We start from the raw sequence: 18780 nt of genomic DNA, 5'->3' as shown, positions 1-18780 counted from the left end.
AATTTTATTTATTTATTTATTTATGGCTACGTTGGGTCTTCATTGCTGCCCGCGGGCTTTCTCTAGTTGCGGCGTGCAGGGGCTACTCTTCATTGCGGTGCGTGTGCTTCTCATTGCAGTGGCTTCTCTTGTTGCGGAGAAGAGGCTCTAGGTACACCGGCCTCAGTAATTGTGGCTTGTGGGCTCTAGAGCACAGGCCTCAGGCCTCAGTAGTTGTGACGCACGGGCTTAGTTGCTCCATGGCATGTGAGATCTTCCCGGACCAGGGCTCGAACCCATGTCCCCTGCATTGGCAGGCGGATTCTTAACCACTGCGCCACCAGGGAAGTCCCATATCTTCTTTTATAGTAGGAAATACAAGTAATGTGGAAATAATGGCTATGTTACAGTTGATCCTTGAACAACACAAATTTGAACCGTGCAGGTCCACTGATACGCAGATTTTTTTCAGTCAATACCTACGGTACTACATAGTTTGTGGTTGATTGAATCCATGGATGCAGAACCTTGGGTGCAGAGGGCTGACTGTGAGACTTGAGCATCCACAGATATCGAGGATGACGGTATATAATATCTAAAATTAAACAGTCAAGATGCAACAGTGTACACATGCTGCTTAGAAATACAGAGGTAAGGACTTCCCTGGTGGTCCAGTGGTTAAGACTCTGCACTCTCAATGCATGGGGCCTGGGTTCAATCCCTGGTCAGGGAACTAGAGCCTGCATGCCCCAACTGAAGATCCCGTGTGCTGCAGCTAAGACCCGGTGCACCCAAATAAATAAATAAATAAATAAATATTTAAAAGAAAAAGAAATACAGAAGTAAATATCTGTAGAAACAACTAAAAAAGTTGAAACTCCTCAGGGTGACCAATTCAAGTGTAGGGTATGGGATTGCCCCTGTGCTCTTGCACTTTCTGAACTATGTTGATACAAATAAAGTACTTGGTATAAGAGAAACTATGAACTATGTTGATACAAATAAAGTACTTGGTATAAGAGAAACTATCAAGAGATAAAATGAAAGTGATGTGTAGTGGTCATCTTTTATACCTCTTTTCACACAGAACCGAGATGGTTTTGTAAATCACTAAATAATGGAGCCATACACTGAAAGGGAGCGAAGACCAAGTTTGTAGACCTGGGTTTGTCCTACACTCTATTGGCCAAGTTACTTAACCTTTGAGGGTTTACTTCCTTCGAGTTTTAATGAGAATGGTGGTCTCTTAGTTACTTTAACTTCTAAAGTTCTATAGTTCTAGGTGTTAGACTAATTTTTGTTTTTAAACAGTATTAACGTGAAAGTATGGGCTACAGAGCTAGCTTTGGATGCAGCATGGCTATTTAGTCACAACCAACACCTTGTTTTATTCTTACCTAGTATCTTAGGTAGTAATCATTTAGGTGACAGGATTTTCTCAGTACCTGTTTATGTAAATATTCATATAATTTAAATAATTTTCATCCAATTTTTTTTAACCTATTAAAGTATAACATAGAGAAAAGTACATACATCACAGTGTACACACAGCTCAGTGAACTCTTACAGTGAGCATACTCTGATTACCAGCACCCGGATTGGATCCTGGGTCAAGAAACAACATTACCCGGGACTCCTAGAACTAACATCCAAGTGGATAAGGTACAAGCTTTTATTTCCAAGGTTGGTCAAAGTAGTCAAACTTTCAGGTATAAGATGAGTAAGTTCTGAGGATCTATTGTACAGCATGGTGTTTGTGGTTAATAATACTGTATTGCATACTTGAGATTTGCTAAGAGAGTAGATCTTAAGTGCTCTCACCATAGGCACAAAAAGGTAACTGTGCCGTATTTAATGTGTTCATTAACTTGATTGTGGTATTTCACAATGTATATGTATATCAAATCATTGCGCTGTAGGCTTTAAATATAAACAGGTTTAGTTGTCAATTATACTCAGTAAAGCTGCGGAGAAAAAAAGAACATTATCGTTACCCCAGAAGCCCCTTTCAGTTGCCTCTCTCAGAGGATCAACCACTAGCCTGATTTCTAACCAACATATTAGATTTTGAACTATATATAAATGACATCTAGTAGTTGTATTAAATCCTACACATAGACACAGATGTACATTCACATATCTCTTACCAGTAAAACAAATATATAGATACATATACATAAACATCCATACCATATATACTTTTAGATTTTTTTGGAAGGTGAGGGGTTGCCAGCTTTGCTTCTGGCTTCCCAAAGTGAACATTTTAATCTGTTGAGATTTCCTGCTGATACTGACTGTATAAGAAGTATATGTATTCATTGTCCACTTATTACTTCGAAGTGCTGGTCATAAAATCATGGTTATCTAATAGGAGCATTTTTGTTCTAGGTCCAGTGGCATTGCAGAGCACGGATGGTTGCAGGAGCCAATTTTTACATTGTTGGACGAGACCCTGCTGGCGTGCCTCATCCAGAAACAGGGGAGGGTCTGTATGAGCCAACTCATGGCGCCAAAGTGCTGACCATGGCCCCTGGCCTAATCACCTTGGAAATAGTTCCCTTTCGAGTTGCGGCTTATAACAAGAAAAAGAAGCAGATGGACTACTATGACGCCGAGCAGTAAGCCTTACATTCTCTGCACGAATCTGTGAGACACTTGGTGCTCTCAGCTGCCCCGAGGGCTTTAACGTATGGTCTCATCTTTACTGTAACTTATCAGTGACAAGCTTTGTTGTACCCATTTCAGAGAAAGGCAAACCAGGGAAACGAATTTCTCAATATTTCAGAAGTTAGAAGTAGAAATAAAACTTGAATCTGGTTTCATGGTTCATGATCTCAGGAATTTTGTTGTGAAGGTTTAAAGGGCAGTGATGACATTTCCGTCTGCCATATTACGGAGCATATAGAAGTGCTTAGGACTTAGTACCAAGGCCTAGTGATGATTTTGCTGGTAAGCCCAGGGGAGCTATGTAATGAGAGTGAGTTTAACTAATATTTGTGCAATCGTTGTGTGACAGGCACTGTCATAATTGCTTTACAGGTATTAATACCTGCAATTAATACCCCATAATAATCCTGTGAAGTAGGTGCAATTATTATCCCCATTTTGTAGGTTGGTAGTAAGCTGAGGACTACAGAGTTCAAATAACTTGTATAAGGTCACAGAGCCAGTAAATGGCAGCTCAGCACTTGAACTCAAGCAGTATGGCTCCAGAGCCTATGCTCTTGACCACTAAGAGTGCAACTTCTTTCTTCAAAGATCTTAGAAGGAGCAAAAAAATAACAACCTTTTAATACAAATTATTGGTAGTATTGAGCATGCATCTGTCTTCCTTTGACCGACAAACTTTTATTGCTATCTATAGATAATATCAGTACGGACATACCTCAGAGATACTGTGGGTTTGGTTTCAGACCACTGTAATTAAAGCAAGTATCTCAATCAAGCAAGTCAGACAAATATATTTATTTCCTAGTACATATACAAGTTGTGTTTACACTATACTGTACTATATTAAGTACGCAATAGCCGTATTTCTAAAAAAAACAATTTACATACCTCAATTAAAAAATACTTTATTGCTTAAAAAATAAAGTATTATCTGAGCCTTCAGCGAGTTGTAATGTTTTTGCTGGTGGAGGGTCTTGCTTAGGTGTTGAGGGCTGCTGACTGATGGGATGGTGGTTGCTGAAGTGGGGGGGGGCTGTGGTGATTTCTTAAAGCAGAACAACAGTGAAGGTTGCTGCATTGATTGGCTCTTCCTTCCACAAATGGTCTCTCCTGATAGCGCACAATGCTGCTTAATAGCATTTGACCACAGGAGAGCTTCTTTCAAAATTGGAGTCGGTCCTCTCAAACCTGCCGCTGCTTTTTATCTACTAAAGTTTATGTAATATTCTAAATTCTTTGTTGTCATTTAAAAATCTGTACAGCATCTTACTGGGAGTAGATTCCATCTCAGGAGACCACTTTCTTTGCTCATCCGTTAGAAGCAACTCTTCATCTGGTTAAGCGTTATTGTGGGATTGCAGCAATTCAGTCACATCTTCAGGCTCCACTTCTAACTCTAGTTCTCTTGCTGTTTCCACCACATCTGCAGTTTTTTCCTCCACTGAAGCCTTGAACCCCTCCAGTCATCCATGCGTGTTGCAATCAGCTTCTTCCAAACTCCTATGAATGTTGGTATTTTGACCTCTTCCCAGGAATCACAAATGTTCTTAATGGCATCTAGACTGACGAATCCTTTTTAGAAGGTTTTCAATTGACTTTGCCCATGTCCATCAGAGGAATCACTATCTATGGCAGCTATAGCCTTATGAAATGTATTTCTTAAATAAGAAGACTTGAAAGTGGAAATTAGTCCTTTATCCACAGGCTGCAGAATGGCTGTTGTGTTAGCAGGCATGAAAATAGCATTAATCTCATTGTACATCTTAATCAGAGCTCTTCGGTGACCCCGGACATTGTCAGTGAGTCGTCATATTTTGAAAAAAATCGTTTTTTCTGAGCAGTATGTCTCAACAGCGGGCTTAAAATATTCAGTAAACCATGTTGTAAACAGATGTGCTGTCATCCAGGCTTTGTTGTTCCGTTTATAGAGCACAGGCAGAGTAGATTTAGCATAATTCTTGAAGACAGTAGGATTTTTGGAACGGTAAATGAACATTGGCTTCAACTTGAAGTCACCAGCTGCATTAGAGAGCCAAAGGACAAGAGAGCCTGTCCTTTGAAGCTTTGAAGCCAGGCATTGACTTCTCTTTAGCTGTGAAAGTCCTGGATGGCATCATCTTCCAAGAGAAGGCTGTTCATCTACACGGAAAATCTGTTGTTTAGTGTAGCCACCTTCATTAATGATCCGAACCGGTTCTTCTGGATAATTTACTGCAACTTCTACCTCAGCACTTGCTGCTTCACCTTGCACTTGTATGCTATGGGGATGGCTTTCCCTTCAATCTCATGAACCAACCTCTGCTGGCTTCAGACTTTTCTTCTTAAACTTCCTCACCTCTCTCAGCCTTCATAGAATTGAAGAGAGTTAGGGCCTTGCTCTGGATTAGGCTTTGGCTTAAAGGAATGTCGTAGCTGGTTTGATCATCTGTGCAGACCAGTAAAACTTTCTCCATATCAGCAATAAGGCTTGTTTTGCTTTCCTGTCGTTCATGCGTTCACTGGAGCAGCACTTCTAATTTCCTTCAAGAACTTCTCCTTTGCACTCACAGCTTGGCTGTTTGGCACAAGAAGCCTAGCTTTCAGCCTGTCTTGCTTTTCAACAAGCCTTCCTCACTAATAAGCTTAATCATTTCTAGCTTTTGATTTAAAGTGGGACACGTGCAATTCTTCCTTTGACCTGAAAACTTAGAGGCCATTGTAGGGTTATTCACTGACCTAGTTTCGATATTGTTGTGTCTCAGGGCATAGGCAGGCCCAAGGAGAGGGCGAGAGACTGGAGAACTGCCAGTTGGTGGAGCAGTCAGAACACACACGTTTACCGATCAAGTTCACCATCTTATATGGGTGTGGTTCACGGCGCTCCAAAACCATTGCAGTAGTAACATCCAAGATTATAGATCACCAAATATAATAATAATGAAGAAGTTCAAAATGTTGTGGGAATTACCAAAATGTGACACAGAGACACGAAGTGAGCAAATGCTGTTGGAAAAATGACGCTAACAGACTTGCTTGATGCAGGGTTGCCACAAACCTTCAATATGTGAAAAGCGCTACAAAATGAAGTGCAATAAATGAGGTAGGCCTGCAGGTGGTACACTCTGTAAATTTAGAGTGGCAGCGTGAGGCTCTAGAATCGGACGTTATGAGTGCTAGCCCTGTTCTTCCTGCGTGACTTGAGATTCCTGCGTCACCTCTGACCTTGTTTCTTCATCTCTCCAATAATGGCAGTGGATGAGTTGATTCCCTTCTAGCTCAAAATCTGTAGTCATTTCCGGGAATCGTAGCTCCTAGTTATTTTTACATTAGTAGGTACTTCATCCTTTGTTGATTGATGCTTATTTAGTACAAATTACATCTGCTTATTTAGTACCCCTGCTTTTTTAGTATAAATTACAATTCATGTTCAGTAAGTAGTTGTCTCTCAGTATCTGCGGTGGGATCGGTTCCGGGACCCCCCAACAGGTAACAAAATCTGCAGATGCTCAAGTCCCTTATATAAAATGGTGTAGTATTTGTATGTAACCTACACACATCCTCCTCTCTACTTTAAATTACCTCTAGAGTACTTACACTATCTAATACAATATAAATGCTGTGTAAATAGTTGTAAATACAATGTAAATGCTATGTTAATAGTTGCCTGCCCGTGATAAATTCAAGTTTTATTTTTGGCTTTTTGTATTTTTGTGGCATCAGTTGTTATTTCTCCTCATTCATTTCTTATTTTGTTTATTTGGGTCCTCTCTCTTTTCTTCTTGGTGAGCCCGGCTAGAGGTTTGTTGATTTTGCTTACCCTTTCAAAAAACCCGCTCTTGGTTTTACAGGTTTATATTTTGGAACTTTCTGGAATTCTCCCCTTACCTCCAGATGTTTTCAATCAGAGGTTGATTGAATCCTTGGATGTGGAAACCATGGATATAGAGGGTTGGCTCTATTTTTAATTTATGTTTTATCAGTTCACCTCTACTGGCAGGTGCTAATTAGAAACTGACTGAGTCTAATAACTTCTGAGAGCGCTCATCCTTTTTCCCTTGATACTGTGCAGTTGACTGCACATTCAGGAATAACGCTGATCCTAACCCTATGTCCTCATTTGTTGTAGCCTTTTTTTGTAACGGTGCAGACAAGAAGGAAAAATAAACTTTTTAAAAATCAACACATTCTCTTGTTTCTGAAAGGGACATAAAATTTGGTGTCATTTAATTAAATGATAAGTTATCTGGATAAAGAAATACTACTGTTAACAGTGGAGTTGGAGGGATTTGTTGGCTTCTCGTTTAATGATAATCTGGAGAAAATGCATAATTTTAGATGATAGCAGTCTTCTATGAGTGATGGACTGTAGCAATATACAGGAAAACCTTATGAGTCAATGAACAGAAAAGGCTTATTGGATAGCTGGTTTGGGGAAATATGAAAGAACTCCTGACTGTTCCCAGTAGCCTTGGTGTGGCCACTCGAGACTATTATTTTCTGAAGATCCAAGTTGTGGCCCAGGTTATAGTATACTTCAGAGCCACACCATGAGAAGAATTGGCAATAAACCAGAATATTTTTACCCTTGTACAAAATCAGGGTTTGCCAATACCTAGAAATAGCTCTAAATCGTGGCATGTTTTGTTTTGCCCTAAAAATAAATGTGTGTGTTTATGTATGTATATGTATGCATATGTCTATATATATATATATTTATGTACATACATACACACATTCTACAGTTTCACTGTCTAAAAAAAAGTGCAGCTGTAAAAGTGATGTGCTGAGAGTTGTAAATGGACTTTTTCTATCAAAGAGATGCCTTACAAGCTTAAAGAAAATTTCTTTAAAGAAAAAACAATTAGAGTAAACCTTGAACTGTATTACTGCAAAAGGTGATTGAAAATACAAATTAAATGTTAAGGAAAATAAGAAAGTTTCAAATATAGGTCTGTCCTTCTGTGGTTCAAAATATGTAGGGCCACCATCAGAGATTTTAATTTCCTTAGTCTGGAGAGAGGATTGCCCGTTGACAGTTCTTTTGAAAGCTCCGCTCCCCCGCCCCCCCTGCCGCCACCACCGGAGGGTAGCCTTGCCTTCCTACAAATCTGTAGACTGTATAGTGTCAGAGATGGAATCCTAGGCAGGGCAACCCTTCACTTCTCACCCAGCATGCAATTTATTTGTATACTTTGTGTACACGATGTTTGAGCATAATCTTGTTCTGAAAGTAACAATTAGTCACTTATAGAGTGAGGGGTGAGAAATAGAATTGTTCTGCTAGTGGCCAAATGCTTAAAACTTAGGTGAGTTTCCATTTTGATGAGTTAAGGAAGCAAAACTAAATAGAGTCTAGCTTTTCTTTTACACTTCTTGTGCGGATGTGTTTCCTTACAGTGGTTTCTTTGCGTGATCAGCTGATTTAATCACACACAGCCTCCTAGAACCCATCTGCGTGTAGCTGAATGATGTGCTGGGAAGCCCTTGATAACTTTCATGTTTTGTTAAATCTGTGTAATATTTCTTTAAGTCTTTCTTTTAATCATTCAAAAGCTAAATAATTACATCAGTTCTCATAAGATTTTCCAATGATGAATTCTATATTAGTTGCATGACTGGCTCATTTTCTTGGAATTTTTTTTGAGTTACCAAATCTTTATAAATTGTAACTTGGGAAGCTTTAAAACTGCCTTAGTTTTCTAATTTTTTATATTTATGTTCAAATATAATTAAGTTGATGGGATATGTTGGAAAGTGATTAAAATTTTGTGGAAAGGCGATAGTCTTTGATGTAGTGAGAAAACACAGTTATTAATTATGCACATGTGAGGTTGTCTTATGTTTGATTAATGGATGTTATTCAATGCCAGATTTTATGTAATTAATGATTTTGTAGCTTTTGATTTGATTAAATACCAGTGTAAGGCAAGGCTTAGGGAGAAAGAAACAAACTTCATCAAGATTACAGGCAAGATATTATTGATAAGAATTATGATAAAAATAATCTGTTTATACTTAGGAAGTTAAGTAGGTTCATGTTAGCTGTAATAATGACTCAAGGAAATTTAGTTTTAGGAGTACAAGATTAAAGCCCATTCTTTCAGGTATTACAAACTTTTAGAGATAATTCAGCTATTTCTATTTTTTTCTCCTTTATGCAGTAAATCTTCTTTGTATTTGGATAGATAAATGCAAAATTTTGGTTCAGATTATTGAAGTAGCAACTCACCAAAAAGAGAGTGCACGTGAGTGAAAGTGCCTGGTGGAAATGGGTCAGTGAAGGGACAGGTGGACATAAATGTTTGCTGTCTCGTTATTTCCATGTTATCAGTAGCGTACTTCTTTCATATTTTTTAATGCTGGAGTATACCTTAAATCATGTACTATTAGTGTCATTTTTTAAAAGCATTCTACTTAGAGGCATCCTTCAAGGCTTTTCTCATATATTCTTCACTTCTTTTATTTACTTTCTACAGGAAAGCTCATCTTTTCTAGTGGTTTCTGTGTGGTGACTCTTAAAGCTATTCCTCAGTGTTTCCAAGTTGCGAATTATGTTAGTTTTCTATTTCTGTGTAACAAATTGACACAAATTTAGTGGCTTAAAACATTATTCATTTATTACCTCACAGTTCCTTAGGTCAGAAGTCTGGGTGGGCCAAGCTGGACTCTCTGGCCAGGCTGGGCTCTTATCTGAAGGCTCTGAAAAGAATCAGCTTCCAAGATGACCCTTGTTGGCAGAATTCAGTTCCTTACAGTTTTAGGACTGAGCTCCCCATCTTCTTACTGGCTGTCACAGTGTGGGGGGATTGCTCTCTGCAGCTGGAAGCCACGTTGAGAGTCTTCCATGTGGGCCCCCTCATCTCAGCAGTAGAACCTCCCTCAGGTCAAATCCCTCTCAGGCTTCAAATCTCTGACTACTGCTGTCATCTGAGGATATTTGCTTTTAGAGAGCTTTAGTGATTAGGTTAGGCCCACTCAGATAATTTCACTATTTTAGGTCAATTGATTAGCAACTTTAATGGCATCTGCAAAATTCCTTTTGCCATATAAGGACATATCATGGGAGTAACACCATGGGGTGAAGGTCATGAAGGCCATCTTAGAATTCTGTCTACCACACTAATGGGTGTTTTCTGCTTAGATTTCTTGTTATTATTTAAAATGCCCAGAAGCAACTTTACCTTTCCCCTCATATATCTCCAAATCCTAAATTTCCTTAGTTACTTGTTCTCCCCGTTGTGTAAAATCTTGAAGTCCTTTATCCTTTCACCTCACTCTTCACATCCAGGTCTTGCCATATTGACCCCTGAAATATTTCTTGTGTGAATTCTTTTCTTTTTCTTTCTTGCTATGTAGTCTTTGCCATACATAAATATTTCTGTTAGAGTACTGGGGAACTGTCTTTTCCATTCATTTATAAAGTGCTTTGTTTTTATTAATTTTGATGTTTCTTTTAAAAACTTGTAGACGTCTGACTGTAATGAACTTGCCAATGAATCTTGTCCTGTGTTTGTAGATTTTGCACATATTGTATTGCAGGGGGTATTGCATAACCATTAACTGATAAGGTCTAATTTAAAATCTATTGCATTGTCTTTTCTTACTATACATTTTAATCATAATTAGGGACATAATACTATGTATATAATTTTTTTTTTTTTTTTTTTTTTGGTGGTACGTGGGCCTCTCACTGCTGTGGCCTCTTCCGTTGCGGAGCACAGGCTCCGTACGCGCAGGCTCAGTGGCCACGGCTCACAGGCCTAGCTGCTCCGCGGCATGTGGGATCTTCCCGGACCGGGGCACGAACCCGTGTCCCCTGCATCGGCAGGCGGACTCTCAACCACTGTGCCACCAGGGAAGCCCCTATGTATGTTTTTGAAAGTCAAATTATATATTTTATATGTGCTGTGTCTTGTTTTAAAGTCAGCATGTTACATTGAAATTAGTATAAAACTTTCCAACTTTGCTATGCTTGATTCATTTATTAACTATTTGTTGAGTCTTTACTATGTACATGTCATTGCTAAATGTGGGCACTGTGGTTGGAAACAAGCAGATATTGTTGTTGCCTTCATAGGACTTACATTCTAGAGAAGACAGACAATAAACCACTTAAGGATGGCATGTGCTTTGCAGAAGACTTGTGGGAAGCTCTGCTAGCACTTGTGTGACCAAGTCTGGGTTATCACGGATGGGTTCCTGGAGCAAGAGACATTTGAGCTGAGCTCCAAAAGATGAGTTAGGCATTCCCTTGGTAAAGAAGGAGGTAATAGCATTCTGGACAAAGGGATAAGTGCATGCAAAGGTGCTGAGGTGAGATAGACTCAGAGGGTTTGGGAAGAAGGCCAGGGTGGGCTGGAAAAGAGAGTGAAAGGAGGATGATGAGACGGAGACTAGATAAGGCAGTTCTTTGAAAGGCACAAACTGGCATAGATTTTGAAAAGGTCGTGTGTTGTTACCATGTGCATTAAATATTGGGAAGTTCAGGTTTTTGGTAATTAGGTAAGTTGGATTATACAGGTTGATTCTCCTGAGAAATTAACTAAAAATTCTGGATAAAGGAAAACGTTTTCATAAAAGTATTGTGGTGCTGATAAGATGATAAGAACTGTGAGGCTAAACTATTAAATGAAGGTTAGAACTTCAGGGAAGTTGAGTGTTGAAGTTGCTTTTGTCCTGGTTGACCTAGCAGATTTGAGTGTTGATTTCCATGGTCTTGACCGAGGTGGGGCGTCCCAACAGGAGATGCTCCCTCCCACCTTAGGTAGTTAAGAGAGAATCTGAAGTGAACCCCACGCATTCCCCTACCCCAGGAGACTGAGCACAGCCCTGAGCTTTAGGCTCAGAAGCTCAGAACTGTTCACATGGGCCAAACTCATACTACCCAGGTTGTATCAAAACAAAACAGATAAACAACCAAAAAGCCCTCGACACTCCCATTAAGCTGATGCTCCCTCCCACCTTAGGTAGTTAAGAGAGAATCTGAAGTGAACCCCACCCATTCCCCTACCCCAGGAGACTGAGCACAGCCCTGAGCTTTAGGCTCAGAAGCTCAGAACTGTTCACATGGGCCAAACTCATACTACCCAGGTTGTATCAAAACAAAACAGATAAACAACCAAAAAGCCCTCAAGCCATGAAATTAGTTTTTGGTGGTTCTTAACTGGGCATGCCTCTAAGTATTCAGCAGAAGCAAATGTAGGCTGTCGCTGGAGCATTACTCCTTTGTCCTAGACCTCAATTTATTCCCACAAATAATTATACAAGCTTAATGAACAGCTTAAGTAAAACATGATAAAGTATACAAGGAAACATAGCACCAAAGCAAGGGGAAGAAAAAAAAAAAAAAAGGGAAACTACAGTTGGCACAAGCAGACCTGCAGAGACTTCACATACTAGAATTACCAGACATGGATTACAAAGTAACTATACTTGCAGTGTTTATTAAAACAAAAACAAGTTTGAAACTGCTATGTGGCACATAAAAGTATAGAAATGACCTAGCAGTATAGAAAAGAGAAAGATGGGAGGGAAGTCAGTGTGAAGGTGTGCATTAGTGCAGGCAAGAGTTAATGAAATGATGGTTTAGGCTTAGGTAGCTTGCAACAGGGAGATTGGAAGAAAGATGAGTAGGCATTCCCTGGAAACTTCTTGTTTGACTGGATATCTGATAGGAGCTGTTCTCTAGCTTTTATTTATAAGATTTTTGAGGGGAGGAAAACGATGAATTAAGGATTTTGATAAATTAGTTCGAGATAATTAAATTTTTCATGTATTTCAGTTGGTCTTTGGTTTGGAAACAAAAATTGTTAAATTTGTCATGCATGATGCCATGCTTTTTGGCTCCTGGAAGGAAAGCCATAAATAACTAATTATCTGGTTTTGAACAGATGATTTGTATTTGAAGCGAATTCTTAGTGTTTTTATGTATACTGTATTATATATGAGTTTCTTTCGAGTTAAATGAAAGGTAGTTAGCCCCCAAATAGTTAGATTCACTTATAAGTTACTACCATTATTTTTAGTTCTATCAGAGAAGAAGCTCCCCTTTGCATCTCTGATTGCTTATCATCTAATTAGTATTTTTTTAAAAAGCTGGTCTAATTGAATATGAACTTTTGAAAGATAAAATTGAAGGCCCCTGGGCTGACCCCAGCTTCTTGTCTGAACAGCTTGTGCTGGTGGCTCTGATGGCCACATATGTGGACTGAGAGACAGCAGATATTTGTAAAGAATTAGAATCTTCAACAAGTGGCCAAGAGCTGTTGTACTTTGGAGTTGGTCAAGATGCTGGCCATATGTAGTTGTGTGTCCCACATGGGACAAGATGCTGGACCCACAGGGTCCCACATAGTCTGCTGGATGGTGTGCTTTTTCTGTCCTTGCGTTCTAACCCCTTCCCCTTCAGTTGTTTCTTTTTGGTTTTTTTGGTTTTGTTTTGTTTGGTTTGGTTTTTGGTGTGTGTGTGTGTTTTAAGAGGCGGCGTTCTGTCAGCTGTGGATTGTAAGAATCTGTGACCAAGTGGTTTTGAAAAGGGAAGAAAAAAAAAAACAGACTTGCATTTCCTTTTTCAGGTGCCATGGAGATGGGTTAACGAGTGTAATTAGATGGACTAGCTAGAATTGCTTTGTAGTGAAAGCCTAAGGTTTAGTAGCCTTTTCTGCTTCTGCCAGATTCCCGATTATTCACAGGTAAAGTTCAGAGCTAGTTTTAGAGCATTCCCTAAATGCCTCAGTTTTTACTTGATTTATTTTTTTCTGTAAAATGCTATCCATTTAAAGATGCAATTGTGAAAACTATGATTAGATTACAGATAGTGACTCTAGTGTCAAGTCCTTGCACCTGACTTCTGATAAAAAATAAAATCCTCATGTGAGGGATAGAAATACAAGTCTGAGGCAGAGGGAAATAAATATGTTTTCCATAGCCAAGGTGGAGTGGAACCACCAGCATGTGGCAGCAGAAACTCCCGTTTCATGTGATGAAGAAACGCTTGTGGCATGCGGGGCAGATGGAGTGTGAAATAGCGTCAGGAAAAGAGGTACCCAGGGACTTTGGTTTTAAAATTCAATTTCAGAAGGAATGCAAGCAGACTTCTGGATTTCAGACTGTTTGGCATTCTGAGGAAAGAAAGGACTTTAATTGGTCTGTTTTTTGTTTTTTGCGGTACGCGGGCCTCTCACTGTTCTGCCCTCTCCCGTTGCGGAGCACAGGCTCCGGACGCGCAGGCTCAGCGGCCATGGCTCACGGGCCCAGCCGCTCCGCGGCATGTGGGATCTTCCCGGACCGGGGCACGAACCCGTGTCCCCTGCATCGGCAGGCGGACTCTCAACCACTGCGCCACCAGGGAAGCCCGATTGGCCTGGCTTTTTTCCTTTAATCACAAAGTCAGGACAGAGTCATTCTACAAGCTGCTCCCTCATTTCTTTTTCATTGCCCCATCAGGAACAGGTACTTTATGCATGGGACACAGGGTTTCCTTTCTGAATTCAAAATTTTAAATTGACATGGCCAGAAAGATCTACGGTCATAATTTTCCTTAATGACGCTTATTTAGGGAATTGATAAGTGACCCTCCTAAGGAACTAAAACATTCAAGCAATATTTGTCCAATGATTCTCAGCTGAACTAACCAGTTTTACATCAGGTTGGAATGAGGGCTTTTTAGATGCAATTGGAGAGATCTGGACCCCTCCACACCCTTGACTTCCTCTCCAGATGCTGCTTTGCTAAGCCCTGCCCTGAGGGGTAACCTCTCTAGCCTAGAGATAGTCACCAAACTGTGTTGATGGATCCTATTATCAGTTCATTCCCACACAGGTTCTGTTTACCCACAGGAGACAACCTTACGTTTTTATTGAGAAGGTCGAGACCATCTTGCATTAACCGCCTCATCTTTTTCTAACTCCACGTCATCACTATTTCTTCTTTTCTTCATTTTTCACCCTCCTTGTCAGAGCTCCTTTCTCTGTGTTCTTCATCCCAGACTTCTCCATCTTTCATTTCTTTCCTGTTACCCTCTCCTGGCTTTCATCCTCCTCCCTTTTCTCATTCTATGCCACTTATCTTCTTCTGCCTATACACATGCTAAGACCTACCTTTTCTTGTAAAAAAAAAAAAAAAAAACTTTTCTCCACTGTATCTCTGCCACTTTACCACTCCATCTCTTTCCTTCATCATCCACTGAAACTCCTTGATTAAAGAAAATTTAAATTCTGATTCGTTTATCCAGTGGATTTCCGCCCCCCGCCATGGTCATCGTCCTTAGCCCCTCTCTAGCCTTCACATTAAAATTTTTTCTTTTTCCATGACCTCCATATAATCATCTTGGTTTTCTTCTTACTCTTTCGACAAATGCTTTCTCTTTTGGCAAGTCTTCTTTCTTGGAGAGCCTATCCATTTTCTCAAACTAGGTTTTCATTTTAGTGTTGATAAATTTAAAAATTATGTTTCTAACCCCAACCTCTCCTGAATTTTTTGGAAATCTCCTCCTATAGTCTTGCTTTTTTCCTAGGCTCATCTCACATGCAGTCAATTTCGTTTTCTCCCCTTAAGTTGTAGTCATTTATGTAAGAGAAAGATGGTAACTTACTTCATATTTGAACTGTTGTAACCAACACATCTGCATGGGCCAGTTTATTATAGTAGATTTGACTTTTCTTGCACATTGAACACATGATAGAAGTGGGAGATACTCCCTAGATTTAAACTACTTGAATCCATCTTGCTTTGGAGCAATATCTGTTAAACTTTCCTTTTCTTCGGTCATCTTTGAAAATGTGAGCAGACATTTAAAAGATGTTTTACCTAAGAAGATGAGAGCTGTTGAAATATTGAGTTGAATGTATATCTTCCTGTCTTGAGTTACACTTTTTTATATTCTTATGCTGTATGTGTAGCATTCCAGAATAAAACTCTCAGACTCTTAGATGTTCCAGAGTGGAGTAGGACATTCATTAAAGTCTCGGTACCTCACTGGGGAGTTGGAAAGGCCAGAATTAGGGCCAGCAGCAAATATGAGAGGGAAACCTAGATCCAGGACCAAGAGTCAAGTTGATCTTAGGAACTAACAGTAGTGGGCAGGCCTAAGGACAGGCCAGATGCAAGATACGTAGAGGCTGGTGATAATATAACCAAGTCCAAGGTTCAGAAGACCAGTGAGCAGTCTGGTCATTGAGCACACAGACAATGCAAATTAGAAAAGCAGGAGAGGCCAGAAACTGGGGCACACTGGATCATGAGGAAATCACAATAATTCTTCCTTGGTCTGGAGCTCAGTCCTACCAGGTGGACAACCCAAGAGCTCATAGATAGACTAAGTGAACCAGGTTCCCCCAAATAAAGTGGAGGTGAGCAAGGTCAAGAGAGAAGCTAGATCAGAAGATGACTATTGAAGAGGTCATGAAGGGCATGTAGAAATCTCTAGTGTGAATAATCCAGATTTAGAGAAAAGGGAATATACAAGGAGCTCAGATGAACCACAGCAATCAGAAACCCCGTCTTACCCTTTTTTGGCCAGAGGATGGAGGGTAGTGACTTGTATGAGACTCTGAATGGTTCTATATTGAATAAAAATTTTCTATACATATACCTTTTCATTCTTTCATATTTTACCAAATATTTATTGAGTTCCTATTTAGAAAGCTAATAAAGTACTTGATCACTGGTCATTATTTACTGAATATGCTGTATGTCCCAGCACTGTTCAGATATACTGTTTACTGCTGATGTCTGTCATTTAGGGGTGAATTAATAGCCATTGTAACTCCTGTAGGACCAGAATAGGGAGTGTAATGCTATGTCAGCATCCTGTTTATCTGGTCTCATCAGGGCAGTGTTCCAAATGACTGAGGTTTCAGATCAATTAAAGGTCACATTATTTAAAATTATTTAAATCACTTTTGGATAGAAATTTTAAAAACAAGCTCTTACTGATAATAATATATTATTTTAAATTTTATTTTAATATTGATACTATAAATCATCATTGTAGAAAACTGCAGAAGACATCATGACAAAACTAAAAGCACCTGTGATACCACTTTGTAGAAATAACCACTGTTAACGTTTGGGAGTATTTCTTTATGATCTTCTCCTCCCCGCACCCCCTTATTTTAACAAAATTGCATTGGTATTGTATATAAAGTTTTGCGTCCTGATTATTTCACTTCCCATTATGACATCGTGAACATTTTATCCAATCTTTAACTATACTTTAATGACTATGTAATTCTGCTCAGGACTGTACCACAATTTACTTAGACCTTCAACTGTTAGATTATTTACAACATTTTTACTATCATAAAACAGTTTTCAGACAGCTGTCTTTATGCATAATGTTTGTTGGCATCTCTGATTATTTCCTTTACGTAGATTCCTAGAAGTGTGATTATGAGTTAAAACATACCTGGCATACCTCTAGGAGCAAGGGGCACTTGCAGTTTATGATTTCACTCAATTCTCAGATTAACTCCACAAATAGCAAAGTGGGGATGGAACATACGGTCGCTGACTAGGAGTAGACAGGGGATGTGATCTGGTGACTTGAGTGACCCAGAACTCTTTCTTGCTCTGTTCTTGGGTCTGCTATCTAGCCGGTTCCCTTGTTTGAGGGAGGAGGTTGAAATTACCAATAGACAGTATGTGTCATAGCCATAGGTGCTCTGTGCTTAACGGTCTAAGGGCTTTTGTGTGTTTTTGTAGGTGTGAAGGTGAAAAGAACTAACACTACCTTTGTGTAATAGCTTGTCAGTGGAATAATATTAATTATTGCTACTTACATGCTGTTGTTATTTTTTAAGTTCCAGTTTTTCTCTTAATGTTCCAAAATGCATTTAGCTTTCCAGATTCAGACTTCCTAAAAAGTTTTCAATATGTGCATCTAAAACATCTAAATTAGATGTTTTTCTAAAAAAAAAAATTTCTATTTCTAAATTATTAGTTGCCAGGGGTTGGGGAGGAGGGAGGGAAATGAGTATGTCTATAAAAGGGCAACCTGAGGGATCATTATTGTTTTTTTGTTTTTGTAAGTTTTGATAGTGTGGTGTTTTTTGCTCAATGACAAACTTGAAATCAGGTTGATATTCATAAGTAGTACATTTCATCCAGATGTTTTTTTCATTAAGCTTGTCTTCCATGAACAGAAGGAACGAATGTTTTTTAAAATTTCACTATAACTAAGTTTTTAAAAATGTGAAATATTTTTCTTTTTTCTCTCCCTTTCAGCCATGAAGACTTTGAATTTATTTCAGGAACACGAATGCGCAAACTTGCCCGAGAAGGCCAGAAACCTCCTGAAGGTTTCATGGCTCCCAAGGCCTGGACCGTGCTGATGGAATACTACAAATCCTTGGAGAAAGCTTAAGCAGTTAACCCAGTCATTTCACCTTTGACACCTCACTGAGTAACAAGAGGGGACCATGTACTTACTGTTGGCATTTCTTTGTGGTGGTATCTGTATGGACATGCTTCCTAAAAATAGACCCTTTTCCTTAACTAGCATCAGTTTTGGTCTGCCTTATGAGTTCTGTTCTGAACTAGTGTAACACACTCCTGGTTTTAATGTATCTTTTCCACTTATTATAGTTAATTATTCCTACAATACAGTCTTTTTGTATTATATTTATGCTTGTCTCATGATTTTTTTCAAGTTGTTATATTGGTTGTAACCAATAGTATACACATTGAATCTCACTTTTCATCTCTTGAAAAAAAATACACTAAACAATAAACTTGGCTAGACCTTGTTTTGGGAATTTTACAAGACGTCTGTAGCATTTAGATTTTTTTTTCTACATTGAAAGTACAAACTGCTTTCTTCCTTCCTTCCCATCAGCTATTGATCTCTCAACTGTTATAATCTAAAGTATATTAATATCTATGTAAGCCCTGAATGAACTTTATTCAATAAAATTAAACTTTTTGCCTTCTTATTTATGTGACTTTTTAAAAATATTGTTTTGTTTACACATATTTTATCCTTCTTGTGAAGAAGTTTCTGATGGGGAAGGGAAAATACAGGCGTCTTTCATTACTGGAATCTGTTGATAATAATTAGTTCCAAGCACTGTTTCATAGTGAATTTTTAAGTGGGAAAATAATAATGCATTCTCAGTCCATCCAAAAACTCAACCTGTTTCCCCAAATATCTCT

At 39.0% G+C, this 18780-nt stretch overlaps 1 protein-coding gene across 6 annotated transcripts in view; it reads left to right on the top strand.

Moving 5' to 3' along the window:
* The window catches only part of PAPSS1 (3'-phosphoadenosine 5'-phosphosulfate synthase 1), a 105826-nt gene extending 87266 nt beyond the window's left edge, over positions 1-18560 (top strand). For all 6 annotated transcript variants that reach the window (XM_024119350.3, XM_024119348.3, XM_007100581.4 and 3 more), the window contains 2 exons: positions 2368-2597; positions 17854-18560. In XM_024119350.3, coding sequence (XP_023975118.1) covers positions 2368-2597; positions 17854-17992 — 369 coding nt within the window. In that variant the 3' untranslated portion in view covers positions 17993-18560. The remainder of the gene's footprint in view (positions 1-2367; positions 2598-17853) is intronic.
* Positions 18561-18780: the final 220 nt, after the last annotated feature.

Source organism: Physeter macrocephalus, chromosome 7, assembly GCF_002837175.3.
Source record: "Physeter macrocephalus isolate SW-GA chromosome 7, ASM283717v5, whole genome shotgun sequence".
Lineage (NCBI taxonomy): Eukaryota > Metazoa > Chordata > Mammalia > Artiodactyla > Physeteridae > Physeter > Physeter macrocephalus.
This window is presented reverse-complemented; position numbering and strand designations above follow the sequence as displayed.